Source organism: Centrocercus urophasianus, unplaced genomic scaffold (assembly GCF_019232065.1).
Source record: "Centrocercus urophasianus isolate 14NV4802_14NV808 unplaced genomic scaffold, USGS_Curo_1.0 seq_18, whole genome shotgun sequence".
Classification (NCBI taxonomy): Eukaryota; Metazoa; Chordata; class Aves; order Galliformes; family Phasianidae; genus Centrocercus; species Centrocercus urophasianus.
Genome location: NW_024884733.1, coordinates 13,572,858 through 13,599,603, shown reverse-complemented (window position 1 = coordinate 13,599,603; position 26,746 = coordinate 13,572,858). Strand labels below are relative to the sequence as shown.

General features: G+C 36.7%; 1 protein-coding gene across 10 annotated transcripts in view; it reads right to left on the bottom strand.

Annotated features, from left to right (window-relative positions):
* Window positions 1-241: 241 nt before the first annotated feature.
* Window positions 242-26,746, bottom strand: part of EVI5 (ecotropic viral integration site 5) — a 64,411-nt gene continuing 37,906 nt past the window's right edge. For 8 of the 10 annotated variants that reach the window (XM_042819489.1, XM_042819491.1, XM_042819486.1 and 5 more), the window contains 2 exons: window positions 17,440-17,535; window positions 242-1,500 (listed from right to left, as the gene is read on the bottom strand). In XM_042819489.1, the coding sequence (XP_042675423.1) occupies window positions 1,195-1,500; window positions 17,440-17,535 (402 nt within the window). In that variant the 3' untranslated portion in view covers window positions 242-1,194. Of the gene's footprint in view, window positions 1,501-13,902; window positions 13,995-17,439; window positions 17,536-26,746 lie in introns of those variants that run through there. The other 2 variants (XM_042819492.1, XM_042819487.1) reach the window with 2 other exon arrangements.

The window sequence follows — 26,746 nt, the reverse complement described above, 5'->3', positions numbered from 1 at the left end:
TTTGGCTAACAAAAAGCTATCCTGGTGACAGGATCTATACTATTTCTCAGATAACAGCAATAAAAAACTGCAAAAAAACAAAATGCAGACATTTTCACTGCACTGATACCCTCATTAGAACTGTTAACTGGAATACATAAATAATCTTTCTTTTTATTCAAAGTACCGCTCTAATTCAGAGCCGGAGGGTAACCAAGGGCTGTAGCTTAGAAGTGACTAGACAGTAAATGCTGCAACCTTGTTAAATTGTGAAAAATTTATTTTCATTACATATATATGAAGGTAGAAGATTTCAGTCAATAGTGTTTTGAACAAGCATTTCAGTTAGACAGGAATTCGTTAGCTAGCTAGACCGAAACTAAATGTAAAGTTAGTGTTTTGCTTTTATTTAGCAATTCATTTCTAGTGTGTATATACAGAATTCATTTTCCAGGTAGAATATGAGACAGTCATATTGCAACATTTACATTCCTCGTATAAAATGGTATAATATACATTTTCAGCTTGGTGCAGTTATATAAATATGTACAAAATAAACATTATTGTAGTTAATATATTCAGACCAGGTATTATTTAGCAACATCAAAAGCAGATGCACATAAATTTAAGTGAAAAGGGTGAAAAACACCTTTACGACATTAGTGACCAGTACTTGTATATAGGAAGTAGTATAGATTATGGCTTCTCTTTCAAGCCTTCTGTGGGCATTTGGTAACTTTAATAAAACAGAAGTAATTGAGAAGCATAATTATATATATGCCATATGATCAGATGGTTAGAGTCCATCTTGATCACAAATGGATAACGATGTAAAACATACACATTTGTTCAGAGCATAAAATATTGCACAAGAGCGATTTCTTTTGAGGAAAATAATTCCCATCCTTGTGAACAGCAAAAGGGTTTCTCACACATTTAAAGAAATTATATATTTGCAGTTTCTAAAACAAGGAACATTCAGTAATACTGTCAGAACTGTCATCCATTAACTTCTTCCCAGCCTGCGTCACAGCAATGGTACGTCACTAGCAAGATTTGGCAAAGAGAAGGCAGGTGGACAGTACATGTGTGTATTTATCACAGGCCAGAACAGATCCAGTAGTTACTTAAACCAACTGCTGGATGCCTTCAATTATCTGACAATTTAAGCCTTAAAGAAACACAGAAGTCTTCAAATGCTAGTCACAGTGATCATCACACAGTAGTAGAGTAAGATTCCATTCTCCTCTGTTTGGAAACCATCTTGTCCAAGTTTCCAGTCTGGAGTGTGCTTTCTTCAGTCTCACTGTCACTGCTGCCTACAACTGCGTGATCCAAAGCCATCTGACCAGTCCTCCTGTGTAAGTGAAAGCTTACCCCACTCTCCTGTATGGAGTTAGTTATAAAATCTTCATCAGAAGAATGAAATGACTCATCATCTCCTGTGAAATGGTTGACAATGTGGATCCCATCAAAAGTGGGTTGGTCTGAGAAGTCTCTCTGTCCTTTTAAGCATTTGATCTGTTAAAAAAAAAAAAAAAAAAAAAAACAACAAATAACAAACAACCAAACAAGTGGGATTTAAGGTAATCAGAGCTAAAGAGTCCAGCAGCAAAATCAAAACAAAACCACTCACTTCCAATAATCTCTCCTCAACTAATTTAACTTAGATGTAGAATATTTCCGAATGACTTCTGGAAGCTGAACAAAACGACTTCTCATTTCTGGCTATCCCGAGAACTTGAAAGAATGCCTCAAAGAGCACTTTAAATGCTCCAAAATTCTTCTCGCACACCCGGACTATTTCAGTTTTAAAGCTTAATAATCAAGGTACCCAGAATCACAAGTGACAGATTTCTCCAAGCTACTCACTGCATCTTTAGCATCCCCACGAGAATGGTTGATTGTTAGTTTTCTAGAGTGCACAACTCATTTGGACAGCACTTTTGGCCTTCACATCTTATACCTTTGAAGTTTCATCCTTTCCCCATCACTGATTTCTCAACTTGAGAAAAGCCCTCCCCTACTCCTAAGCAGAAGGATCCAGATGTAGTATTGTTAGTTTCATACAGCCACAGAAAAAAGCACACAGCAAACACACTCAGTTCTGTCTACACTGCAAGATTAAGCAGCCTTTCATTATCTAGTTCAGAGCTGGTGATATTTCAAGACAATAAGAGAAACTTCCCCATACAACACAAATAGATCATAATTCCAGTTTTAAGAAACCAAACGAGAAAAAAGATTCTCAGGCTGTGGCCAGACAATAATAACTAGCTCAAAATGCAATCTGGAGTTATAAGCTACTTAACCACGTATTCAACCATGTTTCTGAATGTAAAACCTGAAGCTCTGGCAAATCCCCTGTTCATTAAGTCAAAATAACCATGGCCCCCAGAACACTTTCCCGAGATAGTTTTTCTTTAGAAATTCACTTGTCCTAACTTTTAGTGCCAGTTGTCTCACAGTCAATACTTAGCAACTGTTAAGTATTATGATAAGAATCCTAAGGAATTAGAAAGACGTTGAAATGCATTACAGAAACTTCCTAATGTCATTCTTGTCTGCTTAAAAAGGAGGATGCATCAAGTGCTATTTTGTAAGCAACTCTTAACAGTGTCAGATCTGGAAAGTAGAGAGAAAAAGCCTGAGAAGCTACTTGCATCACAAACCTATTCCATGTTTCAGAAATTTGAAGTGATATTCAGCTTGATAAATAAGAGCAGCACGCAGGTCCTTGCTGTTTGTATCAGTAACAGATTTTACCTGTTCTTTTGGGGAAGAAGGAATTTCGATATTCACACTGGGCTTATGCAAGAAATACAAGTAAAACCGTTTGGAAAAAAGGTTGCAAGAATCTCAATCATTCTAGAAGCCTCAAATCAAACGTAAATGCTATGTAAAAGCTCCATATATCTGATCACTCTGATGTTTATCAGAATGCTCCTGTTAGGAACATAGGCTCATACTGCAGACCTAAAACTTGGAGGCAGCTATGTATACTAACTAGTATTGGAATGTTCTTGTACACTTAAGTTGCAGTTGTTTCACAAGGAACTCACTTGTTTAAAGACTTGTTTAAAGTTCATCTGAACTTCAAAGGTGATATTCAACATCAGTTGAACTCTGAGAGCCAAGCCAGTGACCTTGAATGCTTTCCTGAAACCTTCAGCGTGCGATACCTTTAGATAAACCTTTAGATGAACACCTTTAGGGAACATGACAAAAATCACAGCTTAGCAGTTTCAAGCAGTAGCCTTCCCTAACACCAAGTGTAAGTCTAAGAAAAAGGCTCCCTAAGGAAAAAATGCTATTACTGGCTATGCAAAATCCTGAAGAGTGTGGGAAAACTGTAACATGTATTCTCTTATTAAGGCAACAAAAAGACAATCTGTTGCCCTCAAGAAACACTTCTTTTGGTCTGCAGCTTTACCCTTGCCTGCCTTCTTGTTCAACTACTCACATTTAAAAGGAATTATATTGCTAGGAAGAAACATGAACATACTGCAAAGAATGTGCGAGAAGACTGTGCAGTCATATAGTCCTGCAACATCCGTCTGCTTGAAAAATGACTTGCACAGTGAAATACAGAAACACTGCAGCACAGAATTTGTATCATGGGGACAACACTAACTCTGAATAAGATTTTGTGGGAGCCTTGATACGTGATAGGCTTGGAGACAGCAGTATCTCCAAGCAGCGAGCAAGGTTAACAGCACAGTACACTGTATGGACAAAAGCATAGCCAGTACGTTACGGGTTCTTACTTCATGTGGTACCCAGACTGCACACGACTTTGCATTCGTTACCTCAACTGTTCATCAGTACAAGAAGCTGATGAAAAGACTCACTGGACATCATCAAAAAGTTAAAAGGCGGAAGCTCAAGCCATAAGATGACTAAAAATTGTGCTCTTCACTGAAACGTACGATGGGAGAAGACGATGATTATAACACAGAACAGAAGGTTGTTTGAATATGAAGGGACAATAATTACTGTAAGGCTAATTAAGACTTAGAGTAGGTTGCTGAGAGACTGAGCATCTCCATCCTCTGTGGTTTTCAGCAACCGCATGACAAAGTCCTGAGCAACCTGTTCTGAAATCATTGGCCAACACTGTTCTGAGCAGCTGGTTAAGCAGACTCCAGGGTCCCTTCCAGCTTGGAAAGATCCAGTTCAGCCATGTGTAAAAACAAAACAAAACAAAACACTGTGATACTTGTAAAAAAATCACCACACTTGTTGAAGTGTGCATGCTGTCATTCATAGAGATTTCTAATTGTAAAACAGAAGTAACATGCTGTTGATACATAGGGTTTTGTGATAGTGCACCATAGTTAGAAAACAATGAAAATTTAACTGAAATACAGATTTAAGACTTGCATCTTAAATTCTTTCAAATATGAATGTTAATAAAATGAGACACTGGAATCAACTGATCTTCAAGAAATTAAAAGCATCCAACAGATGAGGGTGAAGACCTTCACACTACTTTCAGTTTTAAGTACTTTCAGAATGGAATATGTTTCAAGGACACCTCAATCTAACATTTATTTAGGCACGTTTCTGAAATAAACCCATTATCTGTAGCATTTGCTGCAGTAGGAGGGCTTGGGAAGGCTTCTCAAAGCGTTTGGAGCAACTTGTAGACAGTATGCATTCCAACGTAATAGATGCTAACTAGTATCAGTTAGAAGTTATCAGATGTTTTTTCACCTTTTACTAAACAACTCAGTCAGGATCCTGAAGTCCTGATCACAATTCTTTCCTTTGCCTTACCTACAAAATCAATGAGTCCCATCTATTTTAGCCTTTCCTCATGAAGCAGCAGCACTCACACAATCACAGACGTGTAAGGGCTGGAAGAGACTACTGGGGATGCTCTAGTCCAATCCCCCCGGTTCCCTACAGCTGGTTACATTCTAAACCACTGATTTTAATTGCTCCTTAACTTCCTTCCAGCCTTTCCTTAACTTCTCTACATCCAGCCTGTGGCATAGGGAGTATCCTTGCACTAAAGTTTTGTAGTGGCAATAAAGTGGTATTTCTTTTCTTTTTAATATTCTGCCTCTTGATTCCCAATATCGTTTTGTTGGTTCTTGTTGCTGTCGTACACTGAACCAGTGATACTATAGGAGTCTCAGTAATAACTATAAAATACTTTTCCTGAATTGTAAATAGCCACTCCATGTTTGCTACTATGCAGGCATAGCTTAAGATTTTCCAGTTGATAAATCACTTTTTTTGGTTCACTGAGTTTTGAGTGACTTCTTGAGATCTCTACCATTAGCGTATTATTTGAACATAGAAAAGGTTTAACATAGTAAAGATCACATCAAGATGTTATTAACGTAGCAAAACATTGTATCAATGTATTTGGAAGTCTAATTAAGGACTCAAGGGGAAAAAAAAACACCTAGTTTTACTGCTATTCTTATCATTTCATCTGAAGAAAAACAGCAGCTTTTTTTCTTGCAGCCATGTTGAACATAATATGGACTTACAGCCTGGGTGCACACTCCGATCTGTCACTTATGTTCTCTTTTGTCATGACAGCCAGTGCCACTTTATCCTTTCAGTCCTAGGTCTGACTCTACTTCTCATGAAGGGAACTAGACACGTCTCACCCCAGTTCAGATGAATTTTGGTCGTTTCTACTGCTTCAGTTTTGCAACAACCTCAAATCTCATACAGTCTGTAAAACTAGGTCTGGTAAACCCGCAGGTCTTGCTTTAATTCTCAAATTCAGGTCATATTGTCTAGATGACTGCAGCTTTTGGCCAGTTTTCACTATAACACATGAATACAATCTTTGGAATATTTCAAAGAGTTAACAAAAATATGCAACTAAAATATACTGAACTGTTATTCCTTCAAAAGCCATTTGATTCCAAAACACAACTGTCACAAGTAAATGACTTAATATTCACATGTACACATCTTTTTGGGCTTAAAAGATTCAGCATTCTAAAGAGAATCTGCACGCCCTGTTGGTCAACATGTTAAAAGACTCGTAAATAATGGGGTACTTCCACAAGTACAAAAAAGAAAAAAAATCTGTCAGTATTAGCAATCAGATGCTTGAACCCCAATAAACTTTCTTACCTGATGCTGACTGCCTCATCGAGCCAGGCATAAGGGAGAGATAGTAAAGAGAAATTCAGACGTTTTAGTACAAGACAATTTCTTAAATGTTAAATGAAAGGTGATTATCAAAAACTTAACTCGCTTGCAGCTAAGTCCCTTTGTTTTTTTAAATATAAGTGGTAAGTTGAGGCTTTTACAATTAGAAGTTCTACTTAAACCCTAGGAAATGTTTTTGCTTAACCCCTGAGATTTTCTGTGTTGTTGTTTGTTTGTTTTTTTTTAAAGCTTGGAATTCATGGATGGAAAGAAGTTGAAGACGCTATTTCCTTCAAGAGGCTTCAGTCATCATTCTTGAGATTTATCCAATTCTGAAAAAATCAAGGATTCTAAGAACGCCTGTCAGTACAAATTGAATCTTCTCACAACAAGGTACGTAAGCGATACACAAATTAGATCAGAATATATATATAAAAAAACACAACCACTCACGTGGGTGTTATAAAGCTGTTACTGGCAAGAGACATAAGTTAAGTTTGTTGCACTCCAGTCCAATGCACACACTAGCATATTGCTGTTTCTTTTTAAGACTCCCAGCAACTTTCTTTGGAAAAATGCTCAGATAAAAAAAAAATGAAGCAGTCACAGCTTTTCAGAATGAACAAATGGGAAGTGTAACTTGAAAGACAAATATCAGTATTATGTCTAGTTGACATAATGTTGAAGCATTTCTACATGTACACACAAAAAGAACAAACAATGTTAACAAGCATTTTCACGCTACATTTTCACTTCCACGAACACAAGCATCTCCTTTAGACATCTCATGCCTTCTGAAACCCATTTTTAAATATGAGTTTGTACATCCACAGTGAGCCACATTCATAGCGAAACCATTGCTACATGAACTCTGCACAAACGGAGAAATCATGAGCTAAACTAAACAGATGCAGAAACTAATATTAGCAATCCTTCATTTAAAAGGATTCTGAGCAAGTTAAATGGCTGTACAGCTACAATGCAAATGCTGGTTGTAAAGTTCCCCAATAAAATCAACTTCCTTATACAAGGACTGCTTGCTATGCACTGCAACAGAACTGCATCAGAGCATTTTAATGAAAACTTGTAATTATTGCTCTCTGAAAACTCAGATTTAAGAAAAGCAGAACAACATCATGCAACGAACAGGTTAACGTAAAAAATGTATATTTGAAAGGCATCCTTCATTTTCCTCAGTTATGATGCAGTTTATATGAGGATCATATGCGAAAAGCAGGAGTTTTGGTTTTTTGAGACCTTCCTGATAACTTGCACAACCTTCAAGCAAACAAACACGTAAAATATTCAGCAATGTATATCACATCAGGCTTTCTTTGTGTTAGAAACAAGACAACAGTTGCTAACAATTTTTAAAATAAACGTAAAATATTCGCTAAACTAGAACTGCACTGTCAGTATAACCAAGACCAGACTCAAGGTTGTGGCTTTTATTTCAGCACCAGTGAATTTCCTGTTTCACATTACTGAACATTAAACTTGTTTGCTGCTGTTGTTTGTTTTTGTCCATCACCTCTCCCCACCCCCGCCCACCCCAAAGCCATTGCTATAAACACAGCTACCAGCAATGTCAGACATAAGGGTCATTCCTGGAAATTACTGATGATTCAAGAAGCCCAAACCAACCAGGATAGATGCCAAATCCAGGAACTCCCATTTACTCTGCTTACTCAAGTTCACCTGATCATTGCTGTTTTTCCTGAGGGAGAGGCCTTAATAACATGGACTCATTGTTTAGAAGAGCAACAGTTGAGAAGGACCTGTATGGGATTCTGTTTAGTGAGATCCATACGAAAAGTTATGGAAATGGCCATCCTTGCATCTCTTACAAAAGCCATTTTGGATTCTTCATTGCTCCATCTACCACTAGACTTAGAAAATGAAGCAGAAAAAAGTACATTCTGCAGACCACAAAAGATTTGTGAGAAATACACAAAACCAAGACAAAAAAATGAAAAGAAAGAAGTGAAATTGTTTTTTCTTTCACTTTGAGGCAGATATGGAGATCTGCACAGATATTCTTAGCAGAGGAATTCAGGAAATAGGTTGCATCTTCATGTTTTCAGACAGCTTTTATTTGAAGTATTATGACTTAAGCTATTGAGACTATTCCAGAACAATTTGGAGTTTTAACGATTTACTGAAGTTCCACTTCAGCTTGAGCTACAACGTACCAATTTTGAGATGGACACGACAGACAAATATGTTTGTAAGTAAGTAGTATTACTAAGATGCCATATTTACTTCCTCTGAGATTTAATTTCACATTATTAAAAAAAAACTAATGAAAATTAGGAAATTGTTGAGATTTTGTTGAAATGCAAGCCCTTCAATATGCTCAGCGTTGTTGAAGAGACACAAACAGAAATATGAGTGAATGCATTTGAAAGTGCATTAAGAGACTGCAAAACTATTTCAAGAAAATTTTAATACAGAATTTTAATACATGGACAAAAACCCCATTACAAAGTCAGTCTGAAGTGCAGAGGTGAGGGCTTCCATATAAATTTGGGTTCTTGCAGATTGAAATAACCATAACATAGCTTTAGCATTTATATTTTCCTCTCCTCCATACTCTCAAAAGCCATGTTTGCAAGGCAGTACAAAACAGGAGTATTCAATAAATGAACAGCATAGGAGTTTAGCCAGTCTCTCTGAAATCATGGTGTTAGCCAGCCACTGCAGGAGAATCTTAAACCATGCCCAAGCATACTCAGGACTGTCTGGGACTCAGCACATTTGCCTAACTGAGACAGAGTTTGATGTGATTAAAGTAGGAAGTCTACAAAATTCACAATGGACATTAAAAGTTAGTGATAGTTTGGTATTTTATTATGGGCCCAAACAGGGGCAATAGCATAATTTACCAGAAAGGACATGGGCTGCTTTTTTGGTTGTACAAATATGGCTGCTGTTCTTGAAAGACAAAAGCCCAAAGATTTTTTTTTCCCTAGATTAATCTAGACAATTTGAATTCTATGTTCATTATGTGATTAACTAACAAAATTATCCTGTTAAAACAGTTATCTTCAGGTCACCCTTTAACAAAAAAAAAAGGGTTAAAAACAATTTGTGTGCCAATATGTTTGTATTTACCACAAATCAATTTTGCTGACCATATTACTTGGCAGAATTTAAGCCACTGCTTAATGTGTCACAAGTGCAAAGCGAAACAGCAGCAAGAAATTTCCAAGACTTAGCCATTCCATGCTTTTAAAGATATATTCTCTTATAGTGCTTAATATGTGGACTGTTTTAAATTGCTAGCTTCTGTGAATCATGTTCAGTTTCACTGTAGTGTAGAAGGCTTGATAAAAACCCTACAGATGCCAACAAGTTGAATAAACTATGAGGTAGCTTTAATGCATTAAAGCTCATCGCTAGTTGTTTCAATGTGCATTCCACATTGCTCTATGAGTGTACATTTTCTGCCTTGTTTAAAATAAAAGACATTTTTAGTACTTTAATTAAGGAGCTCTAGATTCAAAAGGAAATATGGTAAATGTATGTTGTATATCAGTTTTAGTAAAGACAGTATTGCTGTGTTGCAAACGTGACAAAGATTAGAACTAGCAACAAGCATACAGACCAGAAGGTTTCCAGTGAATCAGAACAGGAAACCAATAAACCGATCAATGGGAGGTCATGACTTTTTGATCACTGCACTATATGGTTAAAGACTGTTTTTGATCTACAGCCATGTAATCAACCTTTGAAATTCTGTATCAAGTATGAAATAAGAAACAGTGCTAAGAAAGTACTCAACTTTTAAACTATGTATATTTAAAATAAAAAAAAAAAAAAAAAAAAAAATCAGTCTCTGGTAACTAAGTCATGTTCTGACTGTTGAGGGAGATCTTGACAAATTTGTTGTAATGAGATCATATGCAATTCCAAAAAGTTCTAAGCTACGTTAGCCTTGGGAAGTTTCTATAAGTAGCTAGTTGGTAGGTGGAAGGAAAGTTCCCAGAAACTCTTCCCACAAGAAGTTCTAATGAAAGTGTTTATTTGGAGGACATGGCAACAAAAACATTTCAAAACAGCAGCATGATCACATTGAATGTACTGTGATTATCATAGACCCAAGGAGCTACCTAAATCTCACTGCTCCTTTTCCCTAGAGCATGTGTCTATAAATAGAAAAATGACCGAAACCTCAGGCGCGAGCTGGAGCACACTGGCTGATGCAGAGACTGAAAACGTACCCATAATGCACACAGTTACAGGAAACGATCACTTCACACTTTTACTCTATTCTTTTAAAACAGGGAGTTAACCTCAGCATTTTCAAGCAGACAAAGTAACATTTATTTTTGCCTGATACCTGAAATTACTTCTATCTGTGCTGCCTGCCTTTCAGAGAACAATAAACATTTCAGAAGGGGTAGAAACATGCTAACACACAGCATTCTTCTCCTGAGCTATTTCTCAAGTAGGAAATAGATGGCACCTGTGCATGGTGGCTGACAATTTTTTCCAAGGAGCAATTACTCTAAGTTCAAACCAGTACTTCTCCCACTTCTGAATTCCTAACAGAAATTTAATAAGCAGAAACACATGACAGATCCTGACAAAGCTCTACGTAATACAGTAGACAGGTCGCACCGCTTAAAAGCAACAACAAAATGACTAAGGGGAATTACTGCCTCAATAGTAAAATAATGTTACTTATGATCAGTTTACTTCCTTTGACAACCGAGGTAAACACCAAACAGGGACTCTGTATAGTTCAGTGTAGGTAGGTGCACTCACTTCTATTACTGCAATCAGTAACTAGTGTATTTCTCCACAAGACAGATCTGGAGCTTAGATGCAGCAGGATACAATCAGAAAAGAGAACACATAAAAGGGAAATGTTCCTACAATCACCAAACTTCATTTATTTTATCATCAAATCTAATCTGCCATAGTGGCAGTGAAAGCTAAGATTTGTATCTAAAACTGTTGCCCTCATCTTCTAGTCCCACCATAGTGAACAAAGTCATACCTGCCCTGAGAGGAGACTGCATCACTGTGCCTGGTTACACTGTTCATCCATCGTTTTGTTGAAGGTGTTACTGAGGAGCGTGTAATTTAAAATCACTATGAAATCAATCCTACCTTTTTGGACAAGTGTAGCATGTCTGGTTTAGGCTACAAACACCTACTCAAAACTAATCAAAATAATCCACCAATTTTCACAAAATAGACACAGCGACAGTGCTTTTACTTGTTCACTGCTTAGTTTAAGCCAGACAGTTTTTAAAGCCAACTCTTTTACGAAGAACAATTAACTGAACTGGATAAAGTAATGGGAAAGTAATGGGACTCCATATCTGTTCAGCATCATACTTCTGTATCAATATTGGTATTATCCAGCCAGTCTAACATCTTTTGATTCTCAAGGAGAGGCTGAATTAAAGGAATAAAGCAATTCACTTTTCTAAAGCACACAGTATATATTTAACTATCCTGTGTAGACAAAGCTGCTACATTAGACTTGGAGTTCACAAACCACATGACCTCACAAACGCTATCTTATCACATCACAGGTTCCTCAGACTGACCACAACCACTTAAATCAGACTCCACCAGCACGGAGGCTCTGTATCTTTGACACGTACCAGTAGACCAACTACATTTTTAGCTGTCCAGAAGCTTTGCAAGAACTTCACTTGTGGGGAGGGAAAATCTGATGGTCTCTTGTCCAACTGTGCTTGCAAGATATGGAGGAAGAAAAGCTCTTGATTTATTGTGCTATAGACTTCTACCACAAGTTGAAATGCTTTGTAAATCTGAGGGCTAACATATTTCCTTTCAAAGACAGCATTTCTTATCAAGTAAGAAAACATTTACAGAACCACATATTTTGAAAGCATTCATCCAGTAAAGCAAACTACTAGAAGGTGATAATGTGGTTCTAGGCAGTATTGAAAACTACTTTGCATAATTTAATACAGTATTTCTAGCAAGCATAGTGAAAACTATGAATTAAGAGAACAGTAAAAATTGACAGAAATCATAGAAATTAACTGCTTTTACAAAAGCAAGAACAAAAAAAAAATGACAGTCATAAAGAGCCCAATGCATATCTGCCAGCACTACATGAAAAGTAAACAGTATGCTTCTTCCAACCTTTCCTGAACCTCATTATCTCCAATAGAAAGGAGAGGAAGTTGACAAGGGACTGAATAAAGTATTATGTTCAATGTAAATATTACATGTAAAGTACTAAGACTTTCTGGGACTTCCCTATATCTAGTTCTGATGAAATTAGTTAAGTCTCTTCCCAAGATCTACATGCTGATCCATTTGATCTCCACTCACTAACCCATATGATGTTACTCTACAAGTCACCACCCTATAAATGTCTTCAGTGAAGATCTTTGTTTCTAGTAGTTCAAACTAGAATTCGCTTCCTCCAGTTAATCCTTCTACATTCATTACCCAAATCTACATACAACCCATTCACAGCTATAAATGCCATTTAAAGATGTGCCCACACTGCAGTGACAAATGCAGCACAGGCACATCCAAACAGAGTAGCTGAACAACAGCAGTTCAAGCACATGAGAGCGAAGTTCAGAATTGCTTTCCCTGCTTCTTGTCTAGAGGCATTTCAGATTATGGAGCATCTGATTTGCTAAGCACTAAATCTGACTCAAAGGAGAACTAGTAAGAAAATAAAGAGGAAAGACAGAATGCTCCTTGGTAGTACGCCAGAAATACAGAGGAAATAATTTGGCAGTTTTTAAACACAGCTTACTTACCGTACAACTTCACAGTATTTTAAGACCAAAAGGAATTGTTAACATGGTTTGAACGTCCCTCCTGCGTATTATAACATGTCAAATTTTATTTGATTGTTGTATAGGTGACGTGTATGAGATTTTTCATCCTTCTTGCTGATGGCTATTGCTTCCTTTCCCTTCTCCAATCTAGTTTCAGCAGTGAAAGTCTAGAAATCTACATTAAGTTGCAAAATATAGCCTTAATTCTTAGCTTTAGCTATATTACCAATTACTCTTTTGGTCATATCTTACGCATTATCTTCAAAGTAATTACCTAAAGTGTCTTGAATTTTATCACACAAGCAAAATCTTTTAAAAGCATTGTATGTAATCTCCAACTTTTATATCTCTTTTCATTAAGGCAATCTTAAAACGTAAGCTCGCCAGAAATGAGATCAGACCATGAGATAATATCTATATCAGAATCTTACTGACTGCATTAGTTTCTTACAATGTAACATCAGTTCCATCCCTAGATAAAATTACAGAAGTGGGAAAAGTCAGTAAACTACTAGTCTCTACTTTGAGAGCTCATTGAGTTTTCAAATACTAAAAAAAAGGAAGATACTTCCAAAAAATCCCCCTTTCTTCACTGTAAAGACACAAGAACTTAAATCACCATAATTTTTTTTGAAATCATTATAGTCTTCTAAAAAACCTCAAAAATTTGTTTTGGAAAATAATGCTTCAGTCATCTGTCATCTTTTCCACCAGCCCTGCTGAAATGTTGCTAATGAGGACAGTTGGCAGAGGCTTTTCTAATTTTTGAACACTAACCTTCGTAGCACAGTAACATCAGGATTCTGGTTTTCATTCCAATACAGAAAACACACAAGATTTTCTCATTATTCCCCTCAAAATATGTTGAGCAATTATTTTATAAAAAGCATCTCCTATAGAGCAGCTACCACAAAATTAGCTCCATGTGCTGTCTCTGACACTGGTCAATAGCTGGCACCTCATAAAGACTATAACAAGATGGAAACACTTCAGTAATTCTTCCTAGCTTTCAGTAAGTACTCTTACCAGTGATAAAAATGACATTTGTACATCTGCAGGAATTTATTCCTCCTCCCATTTCACTTGAGGATCTTAATTCATGCCCTGGGAGAGAAGTGAATAAATGCACAGCAAAGACAGATAAGCAGCAACTAGCTGATCTCCCTCCTTAAAGGCACAAGTTACGCTGGCTGCTGGAGGTGACTAAACAGTGTAAGAAACAAAGTGAAGGGCACCGAACAGCTTACATATTCAACACTTTTACTTTAACTCTTTTCTGTTATTTATTATGCTTTTAGAATGAGTTCACAGCCAAGTCCTAATTTAGTCTTTTATAGGGGGTACATGTTCCTGGGGAATGAGAAGTGATGACAGAGACCATAGTACCTTTTGAAAGCTATAGTCCAAAATGACAAACTCACAGGTTTCATTGACCCCACAGATATCTCAAACTCTTTTTTTAATCTGAAACTAATGTCTTTTTTTCCCCTTAAGAACACAAGGAGTAGAAATTGAGAGTTTTAAAGAATATTTTATAGGCCAAAAGTGCCAATGACTTGTCTTACATAAGAGCAAAGAAAAAATGCATCATTCTTTTCTCAGTATTCTTTGGCCAGATCTGAGCTAAAAACAACTACCAGATCCTTCAAGTGTAAGAAAACATTGTAAAAAACGGAGCTTAAGACAGACAAAACCATTCCACAACCATCTACACTGCGTTGAAGCTGCATTAAAATGATAGGAAACGAGCAAAATCAGCACCTTAAAATTTAGATTTTAGATACATCATAGTATCTCACACCAAATGCTAGTTGTTTGAAAACGGGAACTTGATCCCATGTGGACAATATAATTTCCACTTGCACCTAAAAAAAATGTAATGACTTCTTCAGTGAGACAAACAGTGCCATTCTCTTATTCTTGTATACTTTGAATTTTATACTCTTGTCAGTGATTATCAAATATAAAGTGAAAACCTCACATTCAGGGAAGGAAGCACCAAGTTCCTGCATGTTGCTGCTTCTGCTTCATGAAACTTCCTAGTTTCCTAATGCAGCTGTGAAAGTATCGTTCTGCTGCACGTTGTAGAGAACACTCTATGATTTGTCACTGTAGAGACTGCTCGCTTTAGGGTACTTCAACACATACTGAGTCTTAAGCTTATTATGACAATTGTGCTGAGTTTAAAACTAAAGACTACATTTGAAATAAATCAGTAATAAATAAAAAACTGAAATCTAGCAGGAAATCAAACTCTCCAGAACAATTCAAGAGACAAAGTCTATCCAGTAATATGACAAGGACAAATTTTACAAAGATTTGCTTCAAATACCAACCTAATATTCAGCATTTCAGTCCTAAATCACAAAGTCTTACAGACAGGAAACCACTTGCTTCTGTCTCCAAAGGTGTCTTGTGGTCTGCCAGTGTAGTTTGTGGGTACACAAGTTAATTCTAATCTTTCATACCACTCCTGTAATCTAGGTAATACATATGAGCCTTGCAACATCCAACAGGAAGTAGAGACAGCTGCTGTGTAATATATATACAGTGACTGTATGCACAGAGGGGTAGTATACGAAACGAAGAACTTCAGCAGTTTGTAAATCATTTAATTTCATTCAGTTTGAATTCAAAGAAAAAAAAGTGGCAACTACAAAGTACCTCTTCCTCTTTCCTCCCTCCAGTAGTTCATTTCAACATACGTGACAAACTAGTTTATGACCTCTTTTCCTTAAGTCCTCAAACTTAATGCAAAATGAGAGCAGCCCGACTTTCCACGGCTTTTACCCCTCCCTCCAAGTTAGCTGCTTACTTCAGTACTACTTACTGAAACAAGATGTTTTTTCCATAGAAGTTGCTTCCACCTAGCAGTTTACTGTCTAATCAATGGGAACTACTCTGAACTCCTAGCACCCAGTGTACAATCAGCATGCAAACCTGGTTAGAAAGTTTGCAATGCCTGCATACTCGTGTCATTTACATCATATCAGAGCAGGTTAAACTGTGAGGTCAAGGGACAGAATATAAATAGCATCATCAGATCTTACTTCTGTACCAAAGGCAGATGAGACAAGCTTACAGAATTTACTGACAAGTAACAAAGCTGCTTGACAGCAATTGCAGCCTGTCAGAGCTGTGCAGTATGCAACAGCATTTAAAAATCCTGGTAAATTACAGGTCAGGAACATTTAGATATAGATGTATGTATATACACATACACATATCAATAAAGCAAACAAAATTAATTACTTGTATTTATCTATTTAATACACAGTCTGCTCCAGAAGTAATGCCTCCCATTCTGTTATGTTGGGCAAAGTCACAGGCACATGTTGCAGGTAGGGCAGTAGAGGTTGAACCTCCCCTCCAATACTCCACTACATTCTGTTGTTGTGCAACAGATGGCAGCAGGAGGGCACTCTGAGAGAATAGTGTCTGCAGATGAAACAAAGGTGAGTCACTCAATTCCTCCATGTGGAAAAAAACCAGCACCCAGTGAAATTCACCAATGCTTGCTGAACATTTACAGACACTAAACAGTGGACGTGGTGTTTCAGCAGCGGTGATGACATGGAAGACGAGCCATGTTCCAGATGATCACACACATTTGTAGAAGCATGGCATGCAAGCTCTTGTTCATCACTGGTGAAAATGCCTGGCTATTGGCAGTGCATATGGTGAACAGTTGTGTTTTGTGGCTGAGAACTCACTCTAACAGCATTTTCTGTATCTCCATGGAAATAAATAGGAGGCATTACTTTCAGAGTGACTTACATACTACAATTTTTAACTACTACCAGAGCTGAGTATTACAAGACACGTGGAAGCAGACTATAATGCAAAGGTGACCAGGCATTTTGCACATAGTGCAGTGATAAGACATTTCTTCACAGCACAGGATGAACTGAAATAAGCCAGTGAGCACAGAGGTTACATAAGCTATCTCAGTTTCAGGACCCTCTGATCTTTTTTACTAATAGTTACTACAACTATTAAAGCAAGGAAGTTTGAAGATAGAAATTTCATAGGTCAAAGGTTTTGGTAGTTAAAAACTGTATCTGTTAAACAGTATTAAGCCAGCATCCTTTTTCTTTTTAAGCAATCCCAGAACACTACCACAAAATTAGTCCTTATAATAGCAAACACCAAAAGAGATCTCTACAGACTCTTCTGCATATGCAAACAGTTTATTTTCTAATTGAATTAACCTTAAGACCTGTACCAAGTGAAAGCAAAGGAGCTTGTTTTCATGCTTCCATCTCTGAACACAGCAATGTATGATCAACTCACAAAATTAACAAGATGGAAGAAATGCCATCCTCAGTAATATCAAATCACGTAACTAAGCGAATTTTAGTTTTCTTACTCATGAGGTTACAAGTACAATATGCATATACAAATATTAGTTTTATTGCATTTATTTCAAATAACTTAAATTGGAAAAACCAGGTAATGAAGCTCTAACAGCTACTAGAAAAGAAAAGCCTGCTACACTTAAGAGATATGACAACAGGTACAAGATATCAGGCAGTATTTTACCACTTACCTCATGATGCAGCTCAGCTATCTGATCTTTCAGTTCTCTGATATACTGGTTAGAATCAGATTTATTAAGCTGCCCTTGAATCTTTCCTTCTTCTTTCTGTTTTGGTTAAAAAAAGAATCTTATTGAAATTGTTCACAAACATACAATCTTAAAATGCTATTTTAGTTGTCTGCTTTTTTTCTTTTTTTAAATCATGCACAGATATTCACACACACTTCTCAGCATTTTTCACTTAGATGAAGTTTTCTGCAGGTATCCAGAGGCATTAGCAGCTCAGAACAAGTTGATCCACTAGGGAACACTACGTATGACAATTCTAGTTTTCTCTTCAGGAGTTTTAAAATATAGTGATATTTATTGTGCAGAAATACTACAAAGCAGAAGGGAAGAGAGGAATGTTCCCTAATGTCACTGCTGTAAGAGGTACAACAATAAATTGTACAATGATAAACAGATGAAGAGGATGTTTATTTGTCAAGTAAATGCAGTTATTAACTGCAGATGACTTTATCTTGAAACATTAAGCCTCCAACGCTAACTTTCAGCTTATCTCTAATATGACCAAACCAAATCCTTGGTAGATCTCAAAAAAGAAAAATATTGTTTTTTCCCCCCAGATAAATAATTTCTGAAGCAGGCACCAACTTTGGCTGAAATGTTCTAAGTCTTTACACCAATTGCAAATCACACACAGCCAATACAATACAGAAACCCGACTGTACGCGGAACAGGTGGCTTTCTAACAGTAGCTGAATTCCTACTTGAAGAAAGTAAACAATGCATTTCAACAAGCAAGCTGAAAGTAATTTGCAAACAGAATTTCAGAGAATGAGAAATGTCAACTACTCTTCAAAAGACAAAAAGCTTTAACCGAGAGCTTTCCCTGAAACGCCACCAGGACACAACATGTGCCAGGAAGTTAGTAGCAGTGCACTGCCTTCCAAACCATCTGACTACACAATGAGAAGAGCCCTGAGTAGTGTCAACTATTTCAAAGATATTTCTCTTTTAAAGCTGTTTTTTTATTGCATCAGAGTACACATCACAAACTTACTTTGTGATATTTACTATTAACTCACATAAATTACAATGGGATAGTAGTGCATTATACCATGTTGAATTCAGTTCCAAGCCAATCTATGGCTCAAATTCACACACACCAAGTGAGAAACATCATTATTTTTCTTGTACTAAAGAGATTGAAAAAATGATATATATAAAACTCATCTCCCTTTACAAGGATGACTGTTAGTTAGTATTCAAAGTTACAAACAGAAGGAACATAACTTACAGAGCAAAAGTAATACAGTTTACATTCATCTGAAGGAAAAGCTTCACCGATGCTAAGAATTTAGACAAGGATGATTTCATCTCTTGTCACAGCAGGAGCACTTGGAAGAAACGTTCATGTGAGTCCTTCACTTGAAACAGAATTTTCCATTTTAGCACGTTGTTCCTTTGATTCCAAATTACTATGTAACCACAAAGCAAGGTGTCAGAAATGGAAAGCCAGCTTCTTACACCAAATATAAGACAGGTGCCATAGCTTTTTTAGAGTAAACATCTGAATTGAGTGCATAAGAGGACACGATGCAGGCCTTTTCCAAGTTGTTATGATATGCTAACAATAAAGTCAATAAGATTTACTCACTTAAATTCAGCACTGCACAAATAGCTGAAAGCTGCTACTACATACCATATATAGTATACATTACTGGGAATAATATATCATTAAACTTAAATGTTTTTTATTCTAAATAACACCGTAAAGTTAACATGTATCACAGAACAATTTAACATTAAGTTTGCTCATGGAAGAACAGTCTACCTCCAAGTCAGCTTAAACTGAATGTCAGTACGAGCCTGGCTTGCAGGGTCCTCGTCACTAATAAAGGTCAAAGACAGTTTCAGTTTTCCTTTCAGAACTTACAGATTTTGTAGAGGTGACAGTTCATCAAAATGTATTTAGCACAGGAACCTTGCAACGTGATTTTCTACAACACATTTTTAAAAGAAAACTTCTGCTGCAACCTCCTCTTGCAACACTGAAAACACTAGAGGTCAGAAGACGATCCTTTTATCTAGCTGCAAACAATTTAGAAAACCACAAGTATTTCTAACAAACTGTTTGCGTCCATGTTCTATAAGCTACAGAGCCTATTCTCAGTGGGTAAATTGGAAGGGTGCCACACAAATTTTAGGCAACATATCAGAATCTTCTTCATAGCTGCTATTCATTTCTCAGAGCAGCAAGGATGTATTTTTTTACCTATGTTATTTTTCCTTCCAACTTGTTTATGTCATTTCTTTTTTAAAAGGTACTCATGCAGGTGCACAAGCAAACCACTGGAAAACATGCAGTTATCACATGTTCTAGAATTAAAATATTTTTCAGTTTTTACAACAATATCATTTGTTCTATAAATCAGATAAGCAGACAGCTGAAATCGTACACCTGTCAGATAAAAGCAATTAAAAATATTTGTGAATATTTCTGTTCATCTGACAGTGTACAAGCCTTGTTACCCTTCGTTATTTAGAACTCTAAGAGACTGATGTTTCTCCTCAATACAAAACTGTTTCTCTTTCCAGACATTTTATATTTATATTGAGTTCTTATTACTTGCTAGCAATTTTCAGCTTCTAATAAGTATTTGTTAATCAAAGGCAAATTTCAATTTTCATTGTAACATCCTTTAACACTAGTTTTTCATTGTGACAGTTGACAGGAGATCAAAATCTGATGACAGGGAGCTTTCAGTATGTGCAGTCCCTTTTAATATTCCAGAAAGCAATAGGAACGTCTTTCCCTATTATTTTTCTGATATGTCACAAACACAGAATACTTTCTCCTAAGAATTCTGTAGTTCTAGATCTCATTCTCAACCTACACCAGGTAATACATACAACACTATCTTGTACTTCCTGACTACCTTTAAAATAAAAATTAAAAAAAAGAACAATGAAGTTTTACTAATCAAGGGATCTTGGCAATGACCTGACAGTCTCTTTTCAATGACCACTGTCATTGTGCACATATCTTTAAATAGCAAAAATCTCCACTACAGTAGTATGAACCCCAAATTCTGTCCTCCTGCAGGTTAGATTCCCTCCTGTGCAGTATAATTCTAGATTACATTAGATACACTTGGGCACTAATTTTTATGCCATCATGACTACTTAAAAGTGCATACAATAAACAGACTGATGCTTGACACGTTTCTCTCACACAAGAAAACCACACATGGAATTTTAAGTTCATGCTTAACTTAGTGGCTTATAAAGAAAGGTTTAGCAACTTCAGCTTGGCTTTTTCAGTCTCAAATATGACACTATATTACATAGATAAAATTTTAATTCATCAAACTGATCTAGCCATGTGGCATAGGGCAATCTGATAGAGCTCCTTGTTCTCAGTTCTACACGTGAATTAAATTTGCCTTGAAAAGAGGGACAGGGAATTAGTTAGGCTGCAAGTAACATGGAAGTGGGAAAGAAAGTGAGAAGTGAAAACAATAACAAGCACTGAAGAGAATTTGAAACAATTCAATACTTCAGGCAGCAATACTGGTGCACTCTTAATGATTACATCCTCATCATATTATCTGCCAGGATATGGCTGTTGCAATTAGTTCACTAGAAAGCAGCTATTTTAAGAATAACTTGAGATGGGGAACAGAGGATCACCTGCCCAAAAGACTGTGGTCCAAGCGCAGAAGATCTGAGCCTACAATCAGAACAGTCTTGATGCATTTCTTCTTAGTCAATCCTACTACCATTGCCAGTTTCGCGTTTCAAGTGTTGAGCCATGCAGATGTGCTGGAAGATGTGTGTTTTTAGTATGGATTGATCTGGCAAGTCTTCCACAGAAAAAAGATGAAGAAAATCCTAATCTCATCAATCTTAAATAGTAAGAGTGCTCAAGCACAAAGGAAATAAAATTTATCTTGTGTAAAATCTCCTAGAAAAAAAAAAGGGGAGCTAACTGCTCTACTCATGGTGTTCCTTTATTCTAAATCCGGTTTTGACTTTTTTTAGTGAAGAAAAGGTGTACCAACAACAAAGTTATCTGTTTTCATTAAATCACATTTCCATATGCTTTGACTTCCTCATTTGCTAGATGGTCCCACTGACAGAAAAAATAAGCTGCTTTTATGAGTTATTGAATGCTTCCTGTTGTACCATTTAGCTCAGTAGTAACCAAGCGTTTAACTCAGCTGGTTTTATGTTGTGCTTCAGCAGTTTTGTATTTCTGAATAAAACTATCAGAAAACTGGACTGGTTCAAAAATGAATGTTAAATTTTAAGTGGTATCTTAATGTGTGCTTAAGGTATGCATATCACACCTTTCAAAGTGTTAAAGGAGTTTAAAGATCTAATATTATATGCATAGGATGTGGTTAATGTTCCTTTGTTGTCTTTTTTTTTTTTTTTTAAATAGAGCTAGAACAATTGCAGAAAATCTGTGGTATTTGGAGAGGTCACAATACAAAGATGCCTGGCCTCCTGACAACTAATAGACATTTTAAGTTCGAAATAACGTACTTAAAGAAACTAAATAATATCAATAAGCAAAAAGGGTTAAGAAATTGAAATAGTGCAGGAATTAAAGTTAGGCAAATGTAGAATCAAGGACTTTTTGTTTAAAAACCCCCATCACAAGTAAATCGATCTCTACATGAATTTCTACAGTATACAGCTTCTTCATATTGGCAACACTGCAGTGCCCATCTCCCCTTCTCAGGAAGGATTTTAGAAATGTAGTACTAGTTGGTGCTGTGTCATTCAAAAGCCATTATTTCAATTTTGGCCTCTCCTTGTCTTACTGTATCTTCCAGCTAGTTCCAAATGGACCAGCTTCCCCAGCACTGGCGCAGTCACAAGTCTCTGTACCAGGGGGAAAAAAAGCCAAAACCTAGTGGGCAGGTATCAGCTCTGCTAAAAAAAAAAAAAAGTAGCTGTAACAGATGAAGCAGCCACATGCAGTCCAAACTGACTTGAGAGGCTACGTAAGGAGGGAGTAGCACAGGCAGTGGAAGGGCAGGAAATGAGCCCTGAAGACTAAAAAAGTAACTGCTAAAATATTTAAGCACCTTCAGTTGTGGGAGTTCTCACCTCCCTCACTCACCCTGCTTTGAAGTACTAGAGTTACTGCACTTGTCTGCACACCAAGATCTACTTACTACAGGAGCACCTGAGAACGTATCTTTTCCTCAAAGTTTGGCTTCTTAGACTGAGTAAGAATTCTGCCCACAGACAAGCATAAATTGAGATACATGGCTGTAGTATCAGACTGAAGTCCTCCTTTGGCTGACTTTTTAAGAGAAAACCATTTCTATATCTTCCCAAGAAACAGCAGTTAGTCTTTAGCAGCACGTTTATCTGATGTATATAAGAACTATTGAGTATATGGAATCCAACCACTGGACCAAGATACACAGCTGGCAAGTCAATAGCATAGAGACAAACTGCTTCAGAGAATGTTTATCTTAAATACCTGAAGCTGTTACTGTAACCCCACATAAAAATTAAGCATAGTTAGTAGTTATGATAAAATGGAGTTCAAACTAGAAATTCACCAAAAACATCTGAAACACCTTGGAGAACTTATGCCTGCTTTTGCTCTTTAAACTAAGGAATGTTTAAGATTAAGGTCAAAATAATAGAATTCCAGTTGCATTCCAACAGTAGCAGTTTTCCAGTATACTCTTGATGATTACAGTATGAAAATAAATGTCAGAAATTACATTATCTAAGAGAATATGTAGGGATCTTTTTTACTTTAATAAATAACTATGAAAAACACAAAACCCAAATCAATAGTTTTACTGGTAGTCAAAAAATGAAGAGACACGAGACAGTTGTTCCTCAGATAATAATCTATCAGCTTTACTAAAAATATCTAAGGAGTATTTCCTCAACACCCTTGATTTTTTTCCCCTGCCCTGACTTAAAATATTTACTTATTACCAATCTGCCTCAAACTCTTTTCAGGGTAGGCTTTTAAACTCTTACCTCTGTGGCAAGACAGAGCACTAAGATGTAAATGAAGTTTATTCAGAAGGGTAAATGTGGTAACTAGTGTCCTTTCAGTGACTTTACAGTGACTCATTCTAGACTTTCAAAAAACACATCACTAACATCACATATCACTACTGATAAGAGAAAAAACATTTCCTGTAATTTGAAAAGATGGAAACAATTTCTTTACTCAACAGTCAGTACTTGGAAAACTTATTAAACAGAGGCCATAGAAAGGCTTCATTCTAGTGAAATAGTGCTAAAAGTTTTAACTGTGGGAGAGAGAACTAGCACAATCATGGACTTCCTTTACAGTTGTTCTCAAAGCAGCTCTGACACGGTTAAGTATGGGTAAATGTGACAATTCTCCGAATCTGCCAGGAAACACACCAAGAAGGAAGTGATGTTACCCCTCTGACCAGATCAACCTAACCAACAGACGAGTTTTCCTACTGAGATTACTCACATGTAGAACTAATTTTCTATAACAGAAATGTGCTCTGTATCTCCCCATACCAAACTAGCCATGGACTATTTTAGGAGGGTAGCAACAAGTCAGTAATTTGAATGGAAATGGAGAGAAACAGATTAAAATGCAGAAGAGAGTTCCACAGTTTTCCCAGCTCTGTTTCCCCAGTATCCATGCTTCACGGGCACCATGCTTATCTTGGCCAGCTGACTGACATTAACTGATAACTGCAGCTTAATTTAACCTTGCCTGAATTTTTCCAAAAAAAATTTTTTCCTCCCCCTCTCACTTTTAGCCTGTTCTGCCTTCAACTGTTTCAAGGAAAGCTTAAAAAAAAAACTAACAGCAACAAAAACTCTACCAGTGTTGAATAACCAACAGGACCAACTACACACGACCAGAAGGAACACCTGCTCTTACAGACCGGAAAGTGGGGCTTGGTAGAGATTTTCCTGAGAGCTATAAGGGAGTGTAGAGACAAACCACAATAGTATTTGAAAGGCTGATATTAAGGAGTTAGAACATTTGCTTGTTGCAGTTTGTAGCTATTACATCAGATCAAGTAATAACAAGAAAGATTTATTCTTTGAGGAAGCAAACCCAGGAATTTACTGATGGACTACAGGTAGAAAGAGCAAATATCCATTCCTTGGTCTTGGAGGAAAAAATGGAGGAAAAAATGGCTGACAAAGGACACCTTTGCTTATACACAGCTTCAAGGTTTTTCTCCATCACTTCTGTGAATTAGGCATTCCAATTACGTTATCGTTAAGGAATGTCTCAGACTTTTGAGTAAGAATGCCCATGGATTTTTTTTGCATTTCAACACATTTACACAGAAGTCTAACAGGTCAGCATCAAGATCAATGCCTAAGATAAAATGATATTCAAAATACATAAATATAACTAAATATTTATAACTGCATCGCAGCAAACTTGCTACAAAGTTACATCTACTATTAAATGATAAAACTACCTCCTTCTCCTTGTCATTATTACTAACCAAAACTAAGAGTGACCTCAAACTGTGATTTAAATCTAGCATTTGTGTATGTCAGAACAGTTTATATGTGGGAGTAGTGATACTCTGCAAAAGTTAATGCCAATGTCTCACACCTACACCTACACAAACATTTAAAAAGAAAAATCCGATTTAAGTCAGGCATTGCTATGGACCATGTGGACCTTGCACTGAATCCCTATGTTTTCCCCTGCTTCCTACAGAATCACCATTTTCCACACACACATACACAAAAGACAAAGGTTTTGTGGTAAGTTTCATCAGCTTCAGAATAATCACAAGCAGACTTATTTATGATGCCTCTTACTCAGCATCATCACTTTGAGACATCCACGCGCCAAGATTAGTTACATGCACTTTATATTAAATGTTGTGTTTCAAGTCATTAAGGCAAGCCTCAATTAAAAGGCCCTCCACCACTGACATCGGGTCACAGCATTCCAGCAGCAAGCTGAATGGAAAAGAATGAGGCAGCTCTTTCTCTAATGAGAAAAAAGTTATTTAGTACCTCATCCCCATATTGAGACTTGTTGTTTCCTTAAAAAACAGGTTTTGTTGAAGCAGTAGGATCAATAGTTTGTTTTAGCTTGCTGGCTTTGGAAGTAAATACTTCACAACTCCAACTTTTGTTGTTGTTTTTGCAGATGCTTCAGACGTCTTTGAGCCTGAGCACCTGAAAGGAACTTTTGATCTTAAGTTTCATATTTGCTGTCAAAACACCAGTCAAATATCTGTGCAAGGTTCTATAAGCAGAGAGAATCTTCCACAGCACAATAGAAAATTTTCAAGACAAGTCTGCAGTGTGAAAGAAGACATAAAAGGGATTTATTTCTATTAAACCACTGCTGTTTTAAATGTATGTATGAAGTTAACACTCAAAACATGTATTGCACAATTACACAAGGTATATTTCAGAACTACTACAAGCTTGAGATCAGTAGTTCATCAAACTCTAACACGGAAACTCCTAGGTACATACTGCAGCCACAGAATGACTTCATGCTCTGACTATACGCAAAGTACAGTCATTCTCATTTGTACAGAAAACAAAGGATCTTGAGGCTACAGATGAAGAAATCACTAACAGGTGGTCATCCAAGGTGACAAAAAAAAAGACTGGAACTTGAAATGCACTTCAGTAGGAGACAAAAGAAAGCAACCTAATTGTGAAAAGTAGAAAAAACTAAAGATGGCATCAAGCAAAGAAGTGACTGTGAAAAGGAAGGAGAGAGAAACAAGTGAATGAGACAGTGAAATATCATGACAAAACAGGGGCAGTGAAGTCCTTGCATGTATAAAGCAGACTTACAAAAGACTGACTTACCCTTCTGGCACCTACATTCTTTAAATGCCCATGATATGATAAAAACTGTATAATTTGACACTCACAGCTTAGGCAGAAGTATGGAAAGGGAATAGGAGAGAGCTATAAGAGACTTGTTTACATAAAAAATTCTAATTCAGTGAAAGAAAAAAAAACAACAGATTGTTGTATTCTCTATTTCATAACACCAGATCTACTGTGCTTTCTGGAAGATCCATTTTAGCCAAAGTTATCAGGATGGCATTTAAAGCCAGTGTTACAGTAGAAAAAAGCAAAAAAGAGCAGGTGGTTCCTCACCTGCAAAACCAGATAGTTTGGAATGAATAAAACAATTATTTTACAGACAGATTGCTAACATAGAAGACAAAGCCTGACCTGAATTCAGCTATTCTCTTACTATCTTTCTAGAAGATAACTGAGTCATATGCAATCCTAACTTATCTAAGTAGTTCTAATGTACTCATCACTGCAT